Raw genomic sequence first — 18,675 nt, 5'->3', positions numbered from 1 at the left:
ACAGGCTCTGTTTTGGGAGCTCCAATCTTCTCAGCTATCCCCCTGAGATCCGGTGCCTAGGCCTGAACTGAATTATCAGAGTGGCGAATGAGTAACCGCAGGGTAGGGTTCAGGAGCGAAGTACCTACTCGACAGAGGCGGTTGCTGAGAATTAAGGAGGCCATCATGGAAAGGGAAAGGGGTGACAGGAGGGCTTGGCACAGCCCCACCAAGTCCTCGTCCCCAGAAGGGACTGGAATTCAGCCAATGGAATTCCATGCTCACTAACAGTGAGGTCAAAAGCGGAGCCAGCCGCTGTGGAGGGCCGTTCGGGCATTCGAGTTGTGCGGGGGCACCAACGCGCTGGAAGTCCGCTGGAATATCGCTGCAGTATAGCGGGCTGGTATGTGTGGAGGCAACCTACTGGAGGGACCAACGTTTGACGAACCTGGACTCGAGCGGCGTGGATGCTCTTCTGTCACACTTCACCTAAGTATATGGACGAAAGTGAGAGCGGGAATGGAGCGGGTTTGGGTGTTCAGGAGAGCAGTTCAAGTGGTATGTGAGAAGCCGTCTGCATCTGGGACACTGTCTCGGGTTCCCGTACAGAAAGGGGACAGCTGACTGGCGTGAAATAGTGGAATGGATATCGAGTGTGATGAAGTAAATGCTCATTCTCCAGATATCATGTGTTCCTAGAAGCGCGGCTGGTGGTATCCGAGCCTTGGAAATTTCGACCAGAGGCAGGATGATATTCTCACACTAATACCTCCAAAACATATCATCATTCCAGCATTGAAACCTTCCGATCCAGAGACTCAGGCACTACTCGATAGCTTTCAGGCACTGGAAAGGCATGCTGCTCTCCGTCTTTGGTGATGACTTCAGCCACTTGCTGGCAGCAAGGCGTCTGTAATCTGAAGTGCTGATGTCTGTCCACATATTTGAAGCCCATGCGTCAATCGTTTTATTATGCCAGATCCTCAACAACAGGATTGCAAATTCCACGAGAGCGTCACGTGGATCAAATTCAATCCTCGGGTCTCCAGGGCGAAGACACGCCTCGATAAAAGGAACCAAGGGGTGTTACTGTTAGCTAGTTCAACAAGTTGGATCGTCCTGCTGCTCCATGGTGAACTCAACCAGGCAGTTTATCGGAACTCGAGGGCGGATGAGGCGATGTCTAGAACGAGAACGGTTTGCTCTCTGGGGACCGACAAGGCCTTGTTGTTTTCATGACTCTGTCGGGAAAGAAGAGTTTGGAAGATGACGGGCTTTGGCAGCTACCGGCCATTGATCCTCACATCCGGAGCGTTTGTAGAACTTGCGGATATGAAGAATAGATTCACCGCAAGGTCGAGTCTGAGCGCTTGGCTATTTTGCCAGGGTTCCCTCGCTCTGAGGCAAAGCTTTAGTGGTCTCATGCCCGATGCTCGCTGAGCTGGACAGGCTTGAAGAGCTTGGTGGATGTATGGTTACTGCCGGTGCATTCCAGGTTGGCCATCAACGAACTCGGCTGATGGATAATGGTTAAATTTGCACTGCTGAGCAGGCTCTCGTCATAAATATCCTTGGGGCAGACAGGATGTTGCCACCAATAAAAAACAACTTTTCCCTACGCTTATAAGTGCGCTGACCCAAACATGTTGCAACTGGTTGTTGTTGACAGGAAGAACCGGGTGGAAATAGAGTGGTCTTCCCGCAGTGATGCCGGAGTTGTTGTCTATAACTTCCACCGTGGCACAAAGCCTCAACACACCACACGTTCGGTCACTCAAAGCACTGCACAATCTCTTGATCTTCATTCATTCCATTCACTTCAAATCCACCACTAATACATGACAACAGGGTATCCTTTCTTTGCTTCTCGCATGCTTGCTTCCATGCTCGCCAAGTCATCAAATCATGCCTCCTTTTTGAACACTTGTGCCCTCCCATCCCACCCGGCCCATATACATGTATCCAAAAACCATTATCATCCCAACCCAATAAAAAGAAAAACAAAAACTCGCTTATTTAAAATCCAAATGTCCATCCCTCAGGCGCTCTTGACACCCTTCTCCTCCTCAACACTATCCCCCGCACTCGTCGGCCTCGCCGCAGTCACCACACTCTGGTTCTGCCCAGCAACCGCCTCAGTAACATCCTCCACCTCCATCGGGAGCGTCAGGTTCAAGATCATGCAGATCATGGCCGTGACAGCAAAGCCAGTCTCCATGATGAGGGAGATGGCATCAAGGAAGCCCTGCAGGCCCTTGTCCTCGCCGCTGTAGCTGAAGACATTCTCAAAGTAGTTCGGCACAAGAGTAGCACCATAGCCGAGAGCAAGACCAGCAGTGAGGATGAATCTGTTGCGGCGGTTGAATGGCACACCCTTAGTGATAATGGCCATACCGGAAACGGCGACAGCGGTGAAAAGGAAGGTGGTCATGCCACCGAGGACGGCAGATGGAATAGCAACAAGGGAGGCGGCGAACTTGGCGAAGACACCCATGATGACAAGGAAGAAGCTATGGCAGGAGAGTCAGCATGGTGAGGGTCAGATCAGCGAGGGAAGAAAGGAGCTTACCAGCAGCAGTAACCGGCGCTTCTGTTGGCGCAGCGAGTCAAAGCAATAACACCATTGTTCTGGGCAAACGTGGTAACAGGAGTGATGGTGCAGAGGGCAGCCAGCATACCGTTGATACCATCAGCCAAGACACCACCCTGGATTCTGCTCTCGTAGAGCTTGCCCTCCACCTCGAGTCTGGAGACATCGCAAGTAGCGGTGATATCACCAATAGCCTCGCAAGCGCAGATGATGAACACAGCCATCAGCGGCAACACCAGCGGTCCATAAAGCGTAAGCTTGAAGGTCTTGACCCAGATGAAGGAGGCAACAGGCGCATTGTCGATACCGGCACGGTTGAAGTAGCCAGTGGCAGCAGCAATGATGCAGCCAGTCAAGAGACCAATAATGACAGAGGTAGACTTCATGATGGGAGAACCGAAACGCTCGCAGAGGATGATGGTAACGAAGACGCTGAAGCCGAGACCGAGGTACTCTGGCGAACCCCACGGCAGGGCGTTTGGCGCAGAAATATCGGGGCAGCGGGCAAAGAACTCGGCGGGGTTCTTCTCAGCGCAGAGACCAGAGCCACCGGCCCAGTTCTTGAAGCCGGACTCGATTAGGTGGATACCGATGAGCATGACGGTAGGGCCGGTGACTATTGGGGGGAAGATACGGAGCATGATCTTTGGTGGCATGAAGCTCAGGGCGATTTCGAGGAGGGCGCAAAGGGCAGCTGTGCCGAGAACAGCACCGTAGGCATCGGGGCAAGGGAGCTTGGCACCAAACTCATCCTTTTGGCAAAAGCCATTCTCGTACATCTGGTTGAAGGCACCGGTGGCAACGGGAATAATGGCGAACGAGATACCGACGACAGAGATCAGACCAGTGCCAATGTAGTAGGGAGTGCCCTTGATGTGCACACGGGTAATCTGGATAGCGGAGAGGAGACCGGAGACGATGAGGGCGGTAGAGACGAGGTACTGAGTTTGCTCGGTGGTGAGGTTGACACCGCCGGCGCCGGACATGATGATTGGAGGTGTGATGATACCAGCCAACATGGCAAGAGCGTGCTGGAAGCCGAGAATCAGGGCAAGGACGACGGGCATGCGGTCGTTGAGGCCGAAGAATGGTGGAGCCTTGTCGGATTTGGCCATGAAGGGGAGGTTCGGCCGGAAAAGGAATGCGTAGTCATAGTCGCCGATGAGACCATCCTTGGTAGTGAAGGTCTTTCTGATGGTATTGAGGCGATCGCCAAAGGTCTTCTTGGGCGTCTGCCCAGGGACAATCTGGGACGGACCTTGATCCTCATCCATGGTGGACGTTAAAGGCGGATGTGGACACCGGGGAGTTGAGGTTCAGATGACGTCTGAGATGGAGAAAGGAGGACCCGACAGATGCTGGGGTAGAAGAGAGTAGCTAGAGATGGAGTTGGGATGTCGAGAATGATGGTCCGGACTGTCAGAAAGACGTGCCAGGTCCCAGAACCTTAAATGTATGAACGGCTCAAGGGCGTGGTGTGTCGTGGTAGCAGATCTGTAAACCGGGTGGGCTGCCAAATGCTGCAAGGCCTTATCGGTGGAGGTGCACGAGTCCCACAAGCGGACAAGATCCTGGAGGCAGCGAAGTGGAGGTGTGGAACCCGGCAGGTCTCCAAGCTCCTCCAGCGTCCAAAGCGGCTAGGGTGTGCATATCCCCGCTGTCTACACATGCGACTTGTATCTCCTGGGAGTGTCACATTGGTTGCTGCTGCTGGTGTTGCTTCTGATGCTGCTACTGGTTCTCTGCCCTCTCCTTCAGCTCTCAGTCGGGCGGGGGGAACCGAGGGACCGCTCGCTCGGGGCCGGCAACCACCACAGCTCGTCCAACACCAAAGACTCCATCTCCAAGAAGAGTTAACTCCGCATAACCCCCGGGTTGGTGCGGGGCCGTTGGTCGGCGGGACCCTCCTGTCCAGCGTCCCCTCCACCCACGGGAACTCCATCGAGCACTAGTATTCTATCGATTCCGATATTAGGAACGACAAAGACACATTTTTTTCGCTCATGTCCGTTATGCCAGGCGGCGACAACAAGGAATAGTGCCTTGTGATGATCTGCTTCTGGATATCTCCTCGGTGTTGGTAGATAAGTTTAGGCGTATTCGTGTGTGCTCGAGAGAAATGTCATGCAAGTCATGTCCAATCTGGGACAACCGCCACGTGAGACGGCGAGGTTGATGATGCGGTTTGACATCTGAGGCGCACCACCACGAGGGAGCTTGGGCCAACGAGCTGGTGAAGCGATATCTGATTGACCTCGGTGTCGTTGACGGCTGGACGGATAGTAGGGGTCCTATGGACCAAGACCGCAAGCCGCTGATGACCCCAGCGTGGGGGTCTGTTAATCGTGGTACATCTGCCACTAAACGCGTCCTTCAGCACGTGCTCTTTGATATCGATCGGTATCTAGTCGGGAACTCCACGAAAAGCAGCCGCAAGACTAGAAAACTGACAGTGAAATTACCGGGGTAGAGGGACCATTGGAGCCGGCGCGCATGGGAGCAATTGTGATTGGTATGGTGAACGAGGATGCCGTTGAAGTGTTGAGCGTGGGTGTTGAGAGTGAAGTTCACGATGAAACAGGTAAATTCCCGGCCGTTGATTGGCCAGAGATTAAGTTTTAGCGTCTGATAACACCGTCAGAGGCGTTCTTCCAAAGGGTGTCCAAGCTCCCCCCGATAACGCTAGCCTCAGCTGCAACGGATAGTGGGATAAACACCCGAGGCAACCCCACTACCATGCCTTTAACGCCCCCCATCACAGCGTGGGACTCTGTCTCTTCCCCAAGCACGGGTTTGAGGCAAACAAAGCTGCCGGCGCTGACCTGCAAGAGCCGGCTAAGAAGGGGGCGGCGGCGCCCGCCGTTGGCTCGCAAGTCTCCGTCCGATTTAGAAAATACCAAGCCTCTTGGCAAAAACACCTTAATTGTTGTTTGAAGGGTTTTGACCACCAAACATGTCGATATGTTTGAAGGCTCAAAACATCTCCTAAAAAGGACAAACAAACGAATCGGATAGCGGTGGATCCCCCAGTACACAACAGCACGGACAAAAAGCCGTTACCGAATCACCGAATCCAATGACTTGCTTCTGCGCGCCTGGTGTCAGACTCAGTTGGGAAAGAAGTGGGGAGCAAGGTGGTTACGATGTGTCAGAGAATCCATACTGGCTTCAGCCTATTGCTGCCCACTGCCAGTCATTGATGGCGACATCTTTGCCTGTTGTGGGAATCCTGGGATAACAAGCACTGGTCATGCCAACTTTATCTCCATCTTCATCTGTATGATCGACGCCCGCTTCAACGGTTCGGACAGGGACGAGGGGGGGGCTGCCATGTGATGATGATCCTCTAGATAATCAAGGCTGGAGTCGCGGCACTTGCTCCGGTCTTGGCTGGGATAGGAAGGAGGATGGCTTGACAGCAATCATCGACAGGTTTTGGGCTGTCTGATTGGTCGGATTGGTGTGGATATCGATGAGAGGTTGGAGGTGGTGACGATGAAGGAAACGACCTTCCATGCTTTTGGTGTCTTGATGTCAGCCCAGTAGGAGGTGAACAACAATCATGATTGTCTGACGTGTTGAATACGAGGAACGAAATTCCGCTGTCATGATGACGGCAAACGAAGTGTGGAAGTCTGGGGCAAGGCACGCCGTTAAGCAGGTGGGGGAAGAGGAAAGAATATGGTAGGTAAGTCAAGTACCTAAGTAAACAATTTAGGGATGTTTGATGTGAGATGGATAATATGGATCAGGGTAAGACAAAGGATTGGGATCGTATTTTGTGTGGCAGTGAAAACCTTCCGTAGTTCGACAACAAACTAAGAGAGGTGCTTGATATCTTTATACTCTCAACCACCACCACCACACCTTACAACCGCCACGTGCCATTGTCGCTAATGCAGTGTCACTTCGCGTGCTTTGTACCTGCTTCTCACAATCATCCAGCCTATAACTAGAGAGTACCTCGCGGCAGATAAGGGTGGTCACTCGTCCATCCGTGGGCTGGCACTGCCTATCTGATAGATCTGATATGGCGATCTCCCACCATCCGCGAGGTACTCGGCATCAGCTTCCTAAGCTAAACCCAATGAGATGGAACCGGGCACGTCACTTATGCTGCATCCTGCAGATCCAAGGCACTTGTGACATGTTTCACTTCCACCGCAGCCCAAGGCTGCCAGCACCAACAGATAACATCCTGCACCTAACCCCCATCAACCTCCCTAATTCAGCACCGCCAAGGTATCAGCTACCAAGCGGACCCGGTCCGCAACAATGATATCCACCCCCGCCGCTACCTGTTTCTGTAAAGGTTGTTAGCTCAGCCCTATGATTACTCGATAGTTACTCACCCTCACCACCTCCGCTTGGTTATTCAGCTCCCCATAGGTAGCACACACCAGCCCTCCCTTCTTCTTCACATACCCCACCAACCTTGGGCTCAACAGCAACGCCTCACACGCAAAGACTATCCCAGTCAAATTCCACCGTCTGGCAAACCTCACAGCCACTTGAACACTAGCCGCTCTAACCTCCATGTCCGTCATGGGAATCTTGCCAGCATTCGTAATAAAAAACACCGGGTAAGCCTTTTGTTTCAGAGACAGAAGAATGCATATCTCTGGTGTGAACGAAGAAAGCACGATCTTCCTCTTGGAACCCTTCTTGTTGTGCTGCCGTATCGTATCAAGAGCAACATCAACAAAGGTGTTCAACTCGATAGCCACCGGAGTCACACCAGCATCGACCGCTTCGTGTAAACGAGGGTATTTGATCTCGATATCCAACCCTATCTCCTCCGGCAGTTGCGTCAGGATGTCCTTGAGAGTAGCAAATGAATCCTGGATGAATTCCCCCCTGGTGTTTGGCTTGAAACCTTTGAGCTTGAAATCAACCGTGTGCTTCATCCTGTCCCGGATCTGGATCGCCCCTGCCTCGAACTGTTCCCCCAGTGAGCGAGATCGTGGTCTGGCATTGCTACCTTCATCTTGGGAACGAGGCTTCCCAAGCATGGAAAGGGGATTTCCGTGCGGAGATTGGATTTTGCTCGCATGTAAAAACTGATCCAGCGTGAGATCGTGAACGGGGACATCGGTACCGGACTCGCTGAGGGAAAAGTCGTGGAAGCAGACTGCCTGCAGATCCCGGGTGACTTGGACGTCGAATTCGACAAAGGAGGCGCCGAGAGTGGCTGCTGAGAGGAAGGAGCCGACGGTATTTTCTCCTATTTGGAGGTGTTTGTTGGCGATGAGGTTTTGGCCGGTGCCTCGATGTCCAACGAGCAAAGGTGGCGAGGACACTGGCGTGAGCGCTGTTTTCCATTCTTCTGGTGTAGAAAATCCCTGTGGCCCCTGAAGATCATGGACATATGGTTTGGCAATGAGGAAGGTGAATGTGACTGTTCCGGCCACACTCATCGTCTCTTTGTCCAAGATGGGAACAGTCTGCTCGCGGATGAGACTCTGTCGTCCTGTTCCAAATTGATGGGAATTCCCCTCAAGAAGAGCGGTCCCGCTTCCAAGCAGGACATTTCCCTCAGGGGTGGCGCGGTAAACGTGGAATATCAACTGTGCTGCGACATCTGAAGAAATTGTAAAGATAAAGGGGTCGTTGATTTGATCGTCCAGGATGGGAAGCTGCACTTTCCGTCGGAGTTGGGACTTGTTTCCCACGGCTGATATGGTTAGGTAGAAAGAAGCAACGTCTTGGTTTGTTCCGGGGGTGTATACCGAGGAGCAGTAGCTCAAATCGACTTCCGTCACTACCCTGTCTTTCCTCGAACTCCCCAGCGTGGCAATAATGATCTGCTCACCCTCACTGCAGTGCTCAGGAGCGTAAACGGAGGGTCCAATTGGACTCTGTTCAGGTCCACCAGTCAGCCCATCGGTATCGGTGGTTTCAAAGAGACCAGCCACGGCGAGGTGCCCTTTGAAAACAGCGTACTCTTTGGCAGTCCACCCGAAATGATCCTTTTTGTGCTGATTCGACCCCGCCTCTAGCAGTAGTTGTACGATATCGAAGTGGCCGTCCACGGCGGCAAAGAAGAGCGGTGTCCAACCTCTTGATATGTCGGGAATGTCATGGTCGAGACCACTTTTGGTCAAAGCTTTGAGAAGAAGATTTGTGTAATCGAGCCGACCAAGTTGAGCGGCAACATGGAGGGCGTTTTCCCCACGGGCAGATAGATAGCGCAGGTTTTTTGAGTCTTGTACCAGAGCAAGAACCCGTTCGCCATCTTGATTCCTGATCGCCACCTGGAGAGGGTTCGCTGTTCTCGGCTTGTTGGGGAGAATTCCATCCTGGAGCCCATTCCCATTTTGCTGATTGTAAAGTTTCATTTGCCGTGAGTTTTTCCAGAAGCCAAATCTGCTGGGATCTTGGCTGCCAGCGTGACCATTTCGCTTAAGCTTTGTTATGATTCTTTCGATAGCGTCCACGTTGACTCTTCCAAACCACTGCAGTTTATCCAAATCTCCTTGCTGGAAGCTGTCGGTGTTGATTTCGTGTTGGTAGAAGGCTTTTAGAGCAGGAACGGCATTGTCTAAGTACTCATAGATGTCTGCGGACTGTTAATAATACGCTGTAAAGGGGCATGCTGTGGTACTTACCTGCGATGTTGCCCAGTTTGGCATGTTTCTTGAGCAAGTTATAGTCGACATAGTGCTCACTCCATTCCGGAACAAAATTCCGGTGATAATTCTGCCCAAACCTCATCTTGACGGTGGTAATGGGGATGGAAGTGGTGCTTTGTGATCGGGCCGGACCGTTGCTCATGTCGACGGGCAACCCGAAATCTCTGATTGGAACACCCGAAACAGGTCACGTGTGGTGTGTCTCCATCTGAGTTGGTTTCACGTCTTTTCAGCTGAATGGTGACCCTCTTGCATGGCCCTCGCAGCAGCAGCAGCAGCCTGGTCCAATGGATATTTGCTATCCCGACAGAAATGTGGCATTCGGGTAGCCCGTCTCCTGCCCACGTTGGCAACCCTGCAACATTTGACACCTGCTCATTGCATTTGAATTCATCGTCGACATGTAGCAAAACTCACAAGCCGGCTGTCATCACTTGCCATTTTCACTCCATGAGCACCCGACAAGACGTTTGACACAATCTCCTGTTCGATTCCATGCCACTTGACATCGGTGCCAAGAACATTCCATTTCCATCACCACGGATCTTTCGACAGCACACAACCAATAGTCATGGACCCCTTATCCCTCGCTGCCAGTATCATCACGGTGGCTAGCCTTGCAGCCTCTACCTGCTCAGCCATCTCTGAATTGCGCTCACTTTGCAAATGCCTCCCGGGGCGCATCCATGCCATAGGGAACGAGGTGGCCGATCTCGAGGTCGTTCTTTCACAGGTCGCCACACTCCTGAAGGAGCGGTCCAATCTTCTGGGCTCACAGCAGACCATAAGCTCCATTCCTCATTTATTGGTTCAGGCACGACTCAAACTAAACCAACTCGCATCCATCGTTGAGCGGCTCACCGCGGCATCGTCGGAATACAAGATCCCCGTTCTCAAAGCCGGCATATGGCTCAAAGAGCAGGGCCGTCTTCAAACCCTGCAAGAAGACATTCGAACAGTCAAGTCTAGTTTGAACATTCTTCTTGGAGCCTCCAACTCGTATGATTATTGGATCCATCTATTCTAGGGCAACACTGATTTGCATCTCCTGACACAGACAAGACATGGTTAAGATTCGACTTGATATACAAGAAATATCATCACTCACCACCAGATCCTCCATTCAATCCACACAAGAGCATCTTGCTATGAGCAAGGCGTTTATGAGCACAATGGCAGGCATTGACGAGCGTGTTGCCCGTGTTGAGGCGCTCATCAGGGCGCAGACAGAACTGGTTCATGAACGACAGTTTTCGCAGATTGGTTCAACATACCAGGGCCTCGCGAGAACTACAAAACGACAGACAATCTCGAAATTGGAAAAGAAAACAGCGACAGTATGCTCCGAAGACACCATCGGTGTTCGTGTTCGACCTTTCGTTGCAACATGCCACACCGGCTGCCGATGCTGTTGCCACACTCAGCAGCGTTCTGCAACGCCAGCAATTCTAAACAATTTGTTGGGAAGATTGTTTCTTGGGTATTCTGGACTACCACTTCTTAGTTCAAAGTGCGACAGCGAAGAATGCCGCGGTGCTCGCGCCAGGCAAGTCAGCATGGAATACTGGTTTCCCATGTCACTGTGGTCCACCATCATCAGACTCCAAGTCATGACAAGCCTCAACGGAGGACCATCACTGAATCTCGATTCTTTCAGAAGAATACCCGACTCTTCTCAGGCCGTTGATTTTGCTCAAAAGGGTAACACACGGGGGTTGCAGTATCTCTTCAATAATGGACTTGCTTCCCCACGAGATGTCAGCACAAGCCGCGGCTACACTCTGCTGAGATGGGCCTTGTATGCGAAGCAGTACGAAACCGTCAAGTTTCTTGTTCACGCTGGCGCGGACGCCGATTACCGACCGATATCCGAATTCGACAATAGTCCAAGACTCAAGGCGTGTCATTTCCTGCTGGAAGGTGGGCTATCTGAGGTGGCAACAGAAGCTCTCAGGACAATTACACGGGGAAGTTATTTTCTCGACGACTTCATCGAGGCGTCCAAGTTTACGCAAATTCACAAGATTGTCTTGGGGCTCTCGCTTCAGATACTGGAAGAGGAGCTTATTCGGAACCCTGGGGATATGAATGTTCAGGACTCCATGGGACGCACTCCGCTGGCGTGGGCTGCGGCCAAGGGTGATGTCCAGACAGTGGCCACGCTGCTCAGCTTTGGTGCCGACCCCAACATCATGGATGTCCAGATCTCTGGACCATTGTCCAATGCAGCAGCTCAGGGTCATACTGCATGCGTCGAACTTCTCCTTGAGGCAGGGGCAGATCCGGACCCTCTTCCCCCGAAAGGTGTCCAGAAAGGCAGCCCGCTTAGCGTCGCCTCGCGGAACAGCAAGGACGCTACTCTGCTAAAGAGATTGCTGGATTTCGGTGCTGATGTCAACACCCGTACGGTGGAAGGAAAGACGCCACTATTCCATGCGACAAGGAATGACAACGCCAGTTTTGCCATGCTACTTTTGGAGTACGGTGCTGACTTGAACGCCACGGCCATCACAGGGGAGACACCTCTCACGACGGCGATTACATACAACAGCCACAACGTCCTACGCCTCTTTCTCGATCGATGGTCAGAATACAGCGTCTGCCCTCGTCTCAAAGGGCCGAATCTCATCAAAATTGCGGCGTTGTACGGTGACGTGGGAACGATGGATATTCTGGCGAACGCGAGTCACTTTCGGTCAAACCATGACAAGGAGTATACACTCGGCGACTTCAAGGCTATTCTACGTCGAAGAGAGGATGTTATGGAGGAGCTGGTGTGGGCATTTGATGAACTTTTGAGTGTCATCAATGCGGCGCCGGATATGAGGAGGGGTGAGGAGGATTTGATGGAGGCTGGATTCTTTTCTTGCTTGGGTTCGAGGTCGAATACGTGGGAGGATGGTTTTTGGAGGAAGGAGGAGGACCTGGAGAGTGATGAGGAATCGGTAGAGAGCTTTCAGGATGCGGTTGAGAAATTGGAGGTTATTGCAGCAGCGGAGGTGGATTAGATGAGTAAAGATAGGATCATCAAACGCGTTGCTGTTTGTGCGTATCGTGGATTGTTGTGACCTGCTGTGAGCTACACTCGGCAAATGTCTTTGATGTCATTTGCGTGTTCTTCAGAGCTACACGAGCTAGATAACATCTCTCGTTTATTAGAGAGGCATATATATTATCGAAGAACATCAACTGCCACAAGAAAGAACGAAATAGGGGTACACGAAATCGCAAAGATGAAGCGCCGGTAATCTGGACAAGACTCAACATTTGTGCAGCACAGAAGCTAGAAAGTCTTGGCACATTACCCCTGAGTACCCCTGAACCCCCTGACCCACCTAGAACAACCTGATGGACAAAATCCCCAGGCATCTACTCCAACGGATCCCTCCAAGCCCTTGACTCCATGGCCTTCGCATACTCCTCATCAGTCTCCAAATCAAACTGAATCGGTCTCGTGATCGGCACGATGGGGGTATTGTTCTCCTCCAACTGCTTGAGCCTCGCAGCAGTGTTCGGCCTCGACTTGTTGATACTGTAGATTTTGACGCGGTGAGCAGAGGAAGTGACGTGCAAGTCCCAGTTCCTGATCTATCAGTCAGTACCAACCCCTCCACCATAATCGGGTTTTACTTACCAAGCACTCCTAACAAAAGTAGGCTGCGTATTCATCGCATTATCCCAGCACCTCACGCACATCTCCAACCACCCCTCCGCATCAACCGGCAAATCAACCCACCATGTCCTCCAGGCGTAAAAGAACTTGGTAGACATATTCTCCGCCGGGACCTCATACCAAATACTCCCCCCATCTCCACTAACTTCCACCCTCACCGGCCAGTGCCCTCCCCCAGAGTAAGCCCACCCCGCCAGCCTAACCCTCCCCTCATGCACAATATGATCCATATTTTTCGGCGTAATAATCGCCGAGCTAACCGGCATATCCTGAATGGAAAACCCATTACTGTACCTCGCATTCTGCTTCCCAATCTGCGGCGCATAATACAAATACTCCTTACGCTGCACCGGCGCCATGCTCGGCCGGTGAATAGCCCTGACTTTATACAGCCACTTGACGCTCCTCGCCCCAATATACCCAAACACCACCACCCTCACCGGGAACCCATGAATCTTCGGCAGCTGCTCCCCGTTCATATCCCACGCCAGCAGCACCTCATGCGCCTTGACCTTCCTCCACGGCACACTAACAACATAATTGTGCACCCCCCCCTTCTTAAAGTACGTATCCGCACCATAAAACTCGATATTATCCGCCCCCTTATCATCAACAAGACCACCACAATACTTGATAACCTTCTTAAGCGAAACCCCCGTCCATCTCGCAGTAGAGATAGCGCCCTCCCCCCACGGCGCGTTAATCAATTCGTCGCCATCGCCAGGGTACTCACGTATCTGCTCTATCCGACGAGTACCGCTGCATTGAAGCGTGACAATATTAGATTGCCTAGGAAAGATCCTTTCATCCTGAAGCTGCGCCAAAGTGAGTTTCCTCGGGTTCTTAACCAAACCGCCAATGTCAAGAGTCCATTTAGCGGGATCGATGTCAGGGATGCCGCCGTGGTTGCGGACAAAGTGGTCTTTGTTGTTTGTGAGTTCTGTTTTGATGAGGCGGTCGCCGGGGGGTTCACCATTGTAGGGAAACTGCAGGATGTGGGTCATGTCTGGAGACTTTTCTTGGAGGACGGTTTCCCAGCTGTGGTGGAAGATGTGGGATAGGCCCAAGGCGGAGTGGTATTGCTTCCAGCGCTCGCCCGTGAGGACGGGGTTGGTGGTTGGGAGGGGGATGAGTTGGAACTCGGGGGGCTAATGTGAATGGTGAGTGTGTGTTGAGGTGACCGCGGTCAGCTGCGAGAACTCACTTCGGGAAAATCATATCTCTTTAGGACTTCCTGAGCTTGCTTCTTCTTCTCGGGGAATTCCTCCCATTCGACATATCCCTTCCAACCCTCCTTCTCCTCAGCAAAGTGAGGTGTCTCCCCCTTTGGCCTGAAAGGCAGTGCGTTGGGTTCTGCGGGGGCCATGGGGATGTCTGCGTGGCCGGACGTGTGGGTTGAAACAAACTTTTGCTAAGGTATTTAGGAAAAGAAGGGGTGACTGCCGGGTTTGTAGTATTGAGCGGCCTATTTCTCCGATAATCATGATTGCTGTGTTTTACACGGTCCTGCAGGTGGCTGGGTGATTGTGGTGCAGGACGGTTACAGCAGCACATTTTGGTAATGTTGTCATTGGCACGTCATGCGTTTACACGCCATTATTACCATTATTTCCACGAACAACCTTTCGAGAACCGGATTCACCAGAACAAATAACTTCTTATCGGATTAATTTCGATTATCGTAAAGTAGTAATGGGTGGTGCAATCTGCGAGTATTTCAGAGTAGTGACGTCAATGACACCAAATTATCCACCGATGTTGATGATATGTCGATGATGCGTGGATGTGTGCGAGATGGTATATCAATCGAGTGCTAATCATTAAGTTGTGGCTGCAATAGCTGCTACTCCCAACAATCCTTTTGTACCACTATTATTGGAACGGCGGGAAAGAGGTTGAGAGCTTCAAGATGGCTCCAGTAAGTCAGACACCATGATAAAGGCAGGCCAGGTCCATGCTGATGGCAGTGCAAGGACGACGCCCCCATCGTTACATTGGCCGAGGGTACCTATGCATCTTCTATCACCTCTTCTGAGTAAGCACTCTATGTTGTGACACACAACTGACTGAGCACTGCCCAGGCCGGCCTGTCCATGACCCAACCGCGGCAACTGTTCTACGTGGTGAAAAGCCCAAGGGAGGGCAGCTATCACTTTTATCAGACACCCAGCTCATAGAGACCCTCGCCCACTTTCCTCGGGAGAGGATTCCTGAGAGGTAGGGCCGACCTCGCGCTCACCCATAGGCAGGCACTAACTGACATTTGCACAGAGTCGTACACGCCAAAGCCGCAGGAGCATGGGGTGAATTCGAGTGCACTCATGATGTATCAGACTTTACATCCGCTGCTTTTCTGAGCAAGGTGGGCAAGAAGACCAAGGTCCTCGCCCGCCTGTCGACAGTAGCCGGAGAGAAGGGGTCTTCAGACACCACCCGAGACATCCGCGGGTTCGCCCTCAAGATGTTTACCGAAGAAGGCAATTGGGATTTCGTCGGCAACGATCTTCCCGTCTTTTTCATCCGAGATCCCGTCAAATTCCCGAGTCTAAACCGCTCCCACAAACGTCATCCCCAAACCAACGTCCCTGACTCGACCATGTTCTGGGACTTTCACAACAACAACCAGGAAGGTGTCCACTGCCTCATGCAGCTCTTCGGAGGGCGCGGTATCCCCAAGTCTCTGCGCAACATCAACGGTTTCGGGAACCACACCTTCAAGTTCGGCAAGCCAGAAGACAGCACCTTCAAATATGTCAAGATCCATTTCAAGCCTGACGCTGGGATCCAGAACCTTGAGTCTGATGAAGCTCTCAAGTTGGCGGGAGAAGAGCCTGACTACCATATCAAGGACCTGTACAATGCCATTGAGAAGGGGGACTACCCCTCCTGGACGATGTACTTCCAGACCATGGATCCAAAGGAGGCGGAAACTTACCGCTGGAATGTTTTTGACATCACCCGCATCTGGCCACAGAAGGACTACCCGCTGAGACCCATTGGTAGGCTGACTCTCAACCGCAACCCCGACAACCACTTCCAGGATATTGAGCAGGCAGCCTTCAGTCCCAGCACGATGGTTCCTGGCATCGGCCCCAGTGCCGATCCCATGCTGCAAGCGAGAATGTTCAGCTATCCCGATGCAGCCAGATACCGCGTGGGTCCCAACTACCAACAGCTGCCATGCAACCGCGCCCAGTACGTCTATTCGCCGTACCAAAGAGACGGGCCGATGCGTGTGGACGGCAATTATGACGGTGATCCGGACTATGGTAAGTCCTCCACTTGACCACTCGACACAGAGCCTCGATGCTGACTGTCCCAGTCCGATCCTCCTTCCGCTCTCTTCGTCTCGGCCCAGCAGATATTGCCCACGATGAGTGGGTGGGCAAAGTCACTCAGTTCTCGTCGGAAGTCACAGACGAAGACTTTGAGCAGCCTCGTGATCTCTGGAAGATCTTTAAGAGCAACGGTGAAGACAAGGTCTTTGCCAAGAATGTTGCGGCCCATGTTGGCAAGGCTCTTCCTCAAGTACAGAAGGCGACGATCGAGATGTTTAATCGGGTTGACAGGGAGGTCGGGGAGGCGATACAGAAGGCTCTTGATGAGTTGGATAGCAAGGGCGGTGCGGGGATAGAGCATAGCAGTGCTCCTTGCTCCAAGGAGAAGAAGTAGTTGTGCCTGTCCATCAAGGTTCATCCAAAAATTAAAAATAAAAACCTCCACCAGGCACCAACCTCTCGGATTTCCCTGCAAACACTTCCGCACAGACCACTTTGCGACAACGTGGTGACTGCCCCACTTCCTCCTCACAACGTCACACAACATCTCCCCTCTGATTGGCCCCCCCGCTCACCATCCAACTCACCGACGACGGGCCACTCCCCCCCCAGCCTCCTCCTGCAGGTGTTGAAGATGTCGGATGCTGCTGGAGGGAAAAATCAGGATGCGGTGTCGTGTCAGCTGCGCCGCGTCGGGTGGGCGCGGCGTTTCTTGACAAATCGCGAGCAATCCTTTTTTTTTTACTCTTCCTCCCATCTTGCTGTTTCTATCCACGCAGCAACACAGACGTCAGAATAAGGTTGTTTGATGGTCCAACGGGTTCCTGCGCAACGCTCGAACGAACGGCTGGTAAACAAAAACACAGATTCGGCCCCACTGCCCTCCCGGTTTGTCGGGTCTGGTTTGCGAGACACACACACACACACACAGGCTCGACCCTGAATTCCTTTCGAGAGGAGAGACATACAGCGGTCGCTTGTCCCTAAGGACGTCATACGTGCACGATAACGAAAGACAGCTGCCTGACCTAAAGCACAAATCGCCAAAATGCTCTTCGCAATCATGTTCGCCCTTTGGCGCTTCATGGAGATATTGACCCTCGTACGCCCCCCTCCCTCCCGTCCTTCTACCATACATACATCCCTTTTCTGTACTGACAATCCCCTCCAGGTCCCCATCGTCGGCATGCTCTCCTACTTCGTCAACATCAACCTCTCCGCCAACCTCATGACCCCAACCTCCATCCTCGTCCTCTTCATCGTCTCCGTCCTCGCCCTCGCCTGGGCAGTTTTTACTCTTTTCTTCTACCACCGCTCCTCCAACAACGCCCAATTCGTCGGGTTCGTCGACCTCTGCCTCTTTGGCGCGCTCATCGCGGGCGTGTACTACCTCCGTGGGATCGCCAACGCAGATTGCTCCTCTGGGGCGATTTTGCGACAAAACGGGTGGCTGGTTGTCAGCGTTAACTTTGACAAGACCTGCGGGATGCTCAAGGCTTGCTTTGCGATGGGAATCATGAATGTTGTCTTCTTTTTTATCACGGCGGTGATGGCGTGGGTGCATGGGAGGCATACGGCGAGGGATGAGAAGGTTAGGTATGTGGAGACGAGGAGGGTGAGTAGGTCGAGGGGGGGGTCGAGGAGCTCGAGGAGGTCGAGGAGTTATTCTGGGAGCAGGGGGCATAGCCATCATCGGGCTTATGTTTGAGTGTGGGAGAGTTAAGGCTGGGGTGGGGGGGGGGTTACATGAGGTTTTTTTCTTGGAAATGGTGTGATGTTCAAGGGCAGGATATCTTACGAGTGATGGATTAATGTGTTTATATCAAGGCTCGAGGCTACGACGTGACGACCACTGAGTTTTGAGCGTTTGTAATTTGGGGAATTTTTTGATGTTGTGCTTGGCTTTTTAGGGATTGTATAGATTTGCCTCGACGGTGTGGTTGTTGATGAACAGGCTGGGAGTTGCGCTAGAAATGTCCCGATTTTGGTTGTTTGTATCCCCAATCCTTTTTATCTCTGTCGTCTGAAAAAGTCATCGGAACTTGTGTGCCAGTCAATAGCAGGAGCTTTGACACGAAAGATAGGTAGCCGCCCTGTGATATTTTGTGATGAACAGCTTGTGGTGCCCATCGGGGGTGGTTGGTGCAAAATGTCAAGACCGGCGGTTTGATGGGCACCAACGCAACCCCACACGGCCGTTCAACATCAAGGCCTCCAACTGTCATGAGTGAACGAAGCGATTGCTCCCAAGACATCTCTGTGTTTATTGTTTATTCTAGGGCTCTACAAATAAATATGACATCCTCCCCTTTTAGACGACTTCGCAACCGCTGCTCCCGCCACCACCATCTGGCTAAGGGGGGGGCCCTACCCCTCGTCTGCACGGTAATAAAACGCTTCAACACCTTAAAAACCTACCTAAAAAATCACTCCTTCGAAGGCGCCACCCCTAACAACCACTCAGCCTACTACCCCCCCTACCCCGCCCTCCAAGCCTACTGGACTACCTCCCAACTTCACTCG

General features: G+C 52.3%; 6 protein-coding genes across 6 annotated transcripts; 3 read left to right on the top strand and 3 right to left on the bottom strand.

The window, feature by feature from the left end:
- Window positions 1–2,017: 2,017 nt before the first annotated feature.
- On the bottom strand, window positions 2,018–3,843 carry PODANS_5_8180 (uncharacterized protein; the record flags this gene model as incomplete). Its single annotated transcript, XM_001904601.1, has 2 exons — window positions 2,018–2,489; window positions 2,549–3,843. The coding sequence occupies 2 exons, from the start codon at window positions 3,841–3,843 to the stop codon at window positions 2,018–2,020; spliced, it is 1,767 nt and encodes a 588-aa protein (XP_001904636.1).
- Window positions 3,844–6,885: 3,042 nt separating this feature from the next.
- On the bottom strand, window positions 6,886–9,343 carry PODANS_5_8170 (uncharacterized protein; the record flags this gene model as incomplete). The annotated part of the gene is made up of 2 exons (XM_001904600.1): window positions 6,886–9,135; window positions 9,227–9,343. The coding sequence occupies 2 exons, from the start codon at window positions 9,341–9,343 to the stop codon at window positions 6,886–6,888; spliced, it is 2,367 nt and encodes a 788-aa protein (XP_001904635.1).
- Window positions 9,344–9,772: 429 nt separating this feature from the next.
- Window positions 9,773–12,209, top strand: PODANS_5_8160 (uncharacterized protein; the record flags this gene model as incomplete). Its single annotated transcript, XM_001904599.1, has 2 exons — window positions 9,773–10,200; window positions 10,259–12,209. The coding sequence occupies 2 exons, from the start codon at window positions 9,773–9,775 to the stop codon at window positions 12,207–12,209; spliced, it is 2,379 nt and encodes a 792-aa protein (XP_001904634.1).
- Window positions 12,210–12,570: 361 nt separating this feature from the next.
- Window positions 12,571–14,240, bottom strand: PODANS_5_8150 (uncharacterized protein; the record flags this gene model as incomplete). Its single annotated transcript, XM_001904598.1, has 3 exons — window positions 12,571–12,784; window positions 12,836–14,022; window positions 14,079–14,240. 3 exons carry the CDS (start codon window positions 14,238–14,240, stop codon window positions 12,571–12,573), a joined length of 1,563 nt encoding a protein of 520 aa, XP_001904633.1.
- A 543-nt stretch (window positions 14,241–14,783) lies between these two features.
- On the top strand, window positions 14,784–16,546 carry PODANS_5_8140 (uncharacterized protein; the record flags this gene model as incomplete). Its single annotated transcript, XM_001904597.1, has 5 exons — window positions 14,784–14,792; window positions 14,848–14,878; window positions 14,956–15,091; window positions 15,146–16,143; window positions 16,197–16,546. 5 exons carry the CDS (start codon window positions 14,784–14,786, stop codon window positions 16,544–16,546), a joined length of 1,524 nt encoding a protein of 507 aa, XP_001904632.1.
- Window positions 16,547–17,200: 654 nt separating this feature from the next.
- Window positions 17,201–17,860, top strand: PODANS_5_8130 (uncharacterized protein; the record flags this gene model as incomplete). Its single annotated transcript, XM_001904596.1, has 2 exons — window positions 17,201–17,254; window positions 17,324–17,860. The coding sequence occupies 2 exons, from the start codon at window positions 17,201–17,203 to the stop codon at window positions 17,858–17,860; spliced, it is 591 nt and encodes a 196-aa protein (XP_001904631.1).
- Window positions 17,861–18,675: the final 815 nt, after the last annotated feature.

Source organism: Podospora anserina, chromosome 5 (assembly GCF_000226545.1).
Source record: "Podospora anserina S mat+ genomic DNA chromosome 5, supercontig 9".
Taxonomy (NCBI): Eukaryota; Fungi; Ascomycota; class Sordariomycetes; order Sordariales; family Podosporaceae; genus Podospora; species Podospora anserina.
Note: the sequence above shows the minus strand (reverse complement) of the source record. Positions and strands in the feature narration are given on the sequence as shown.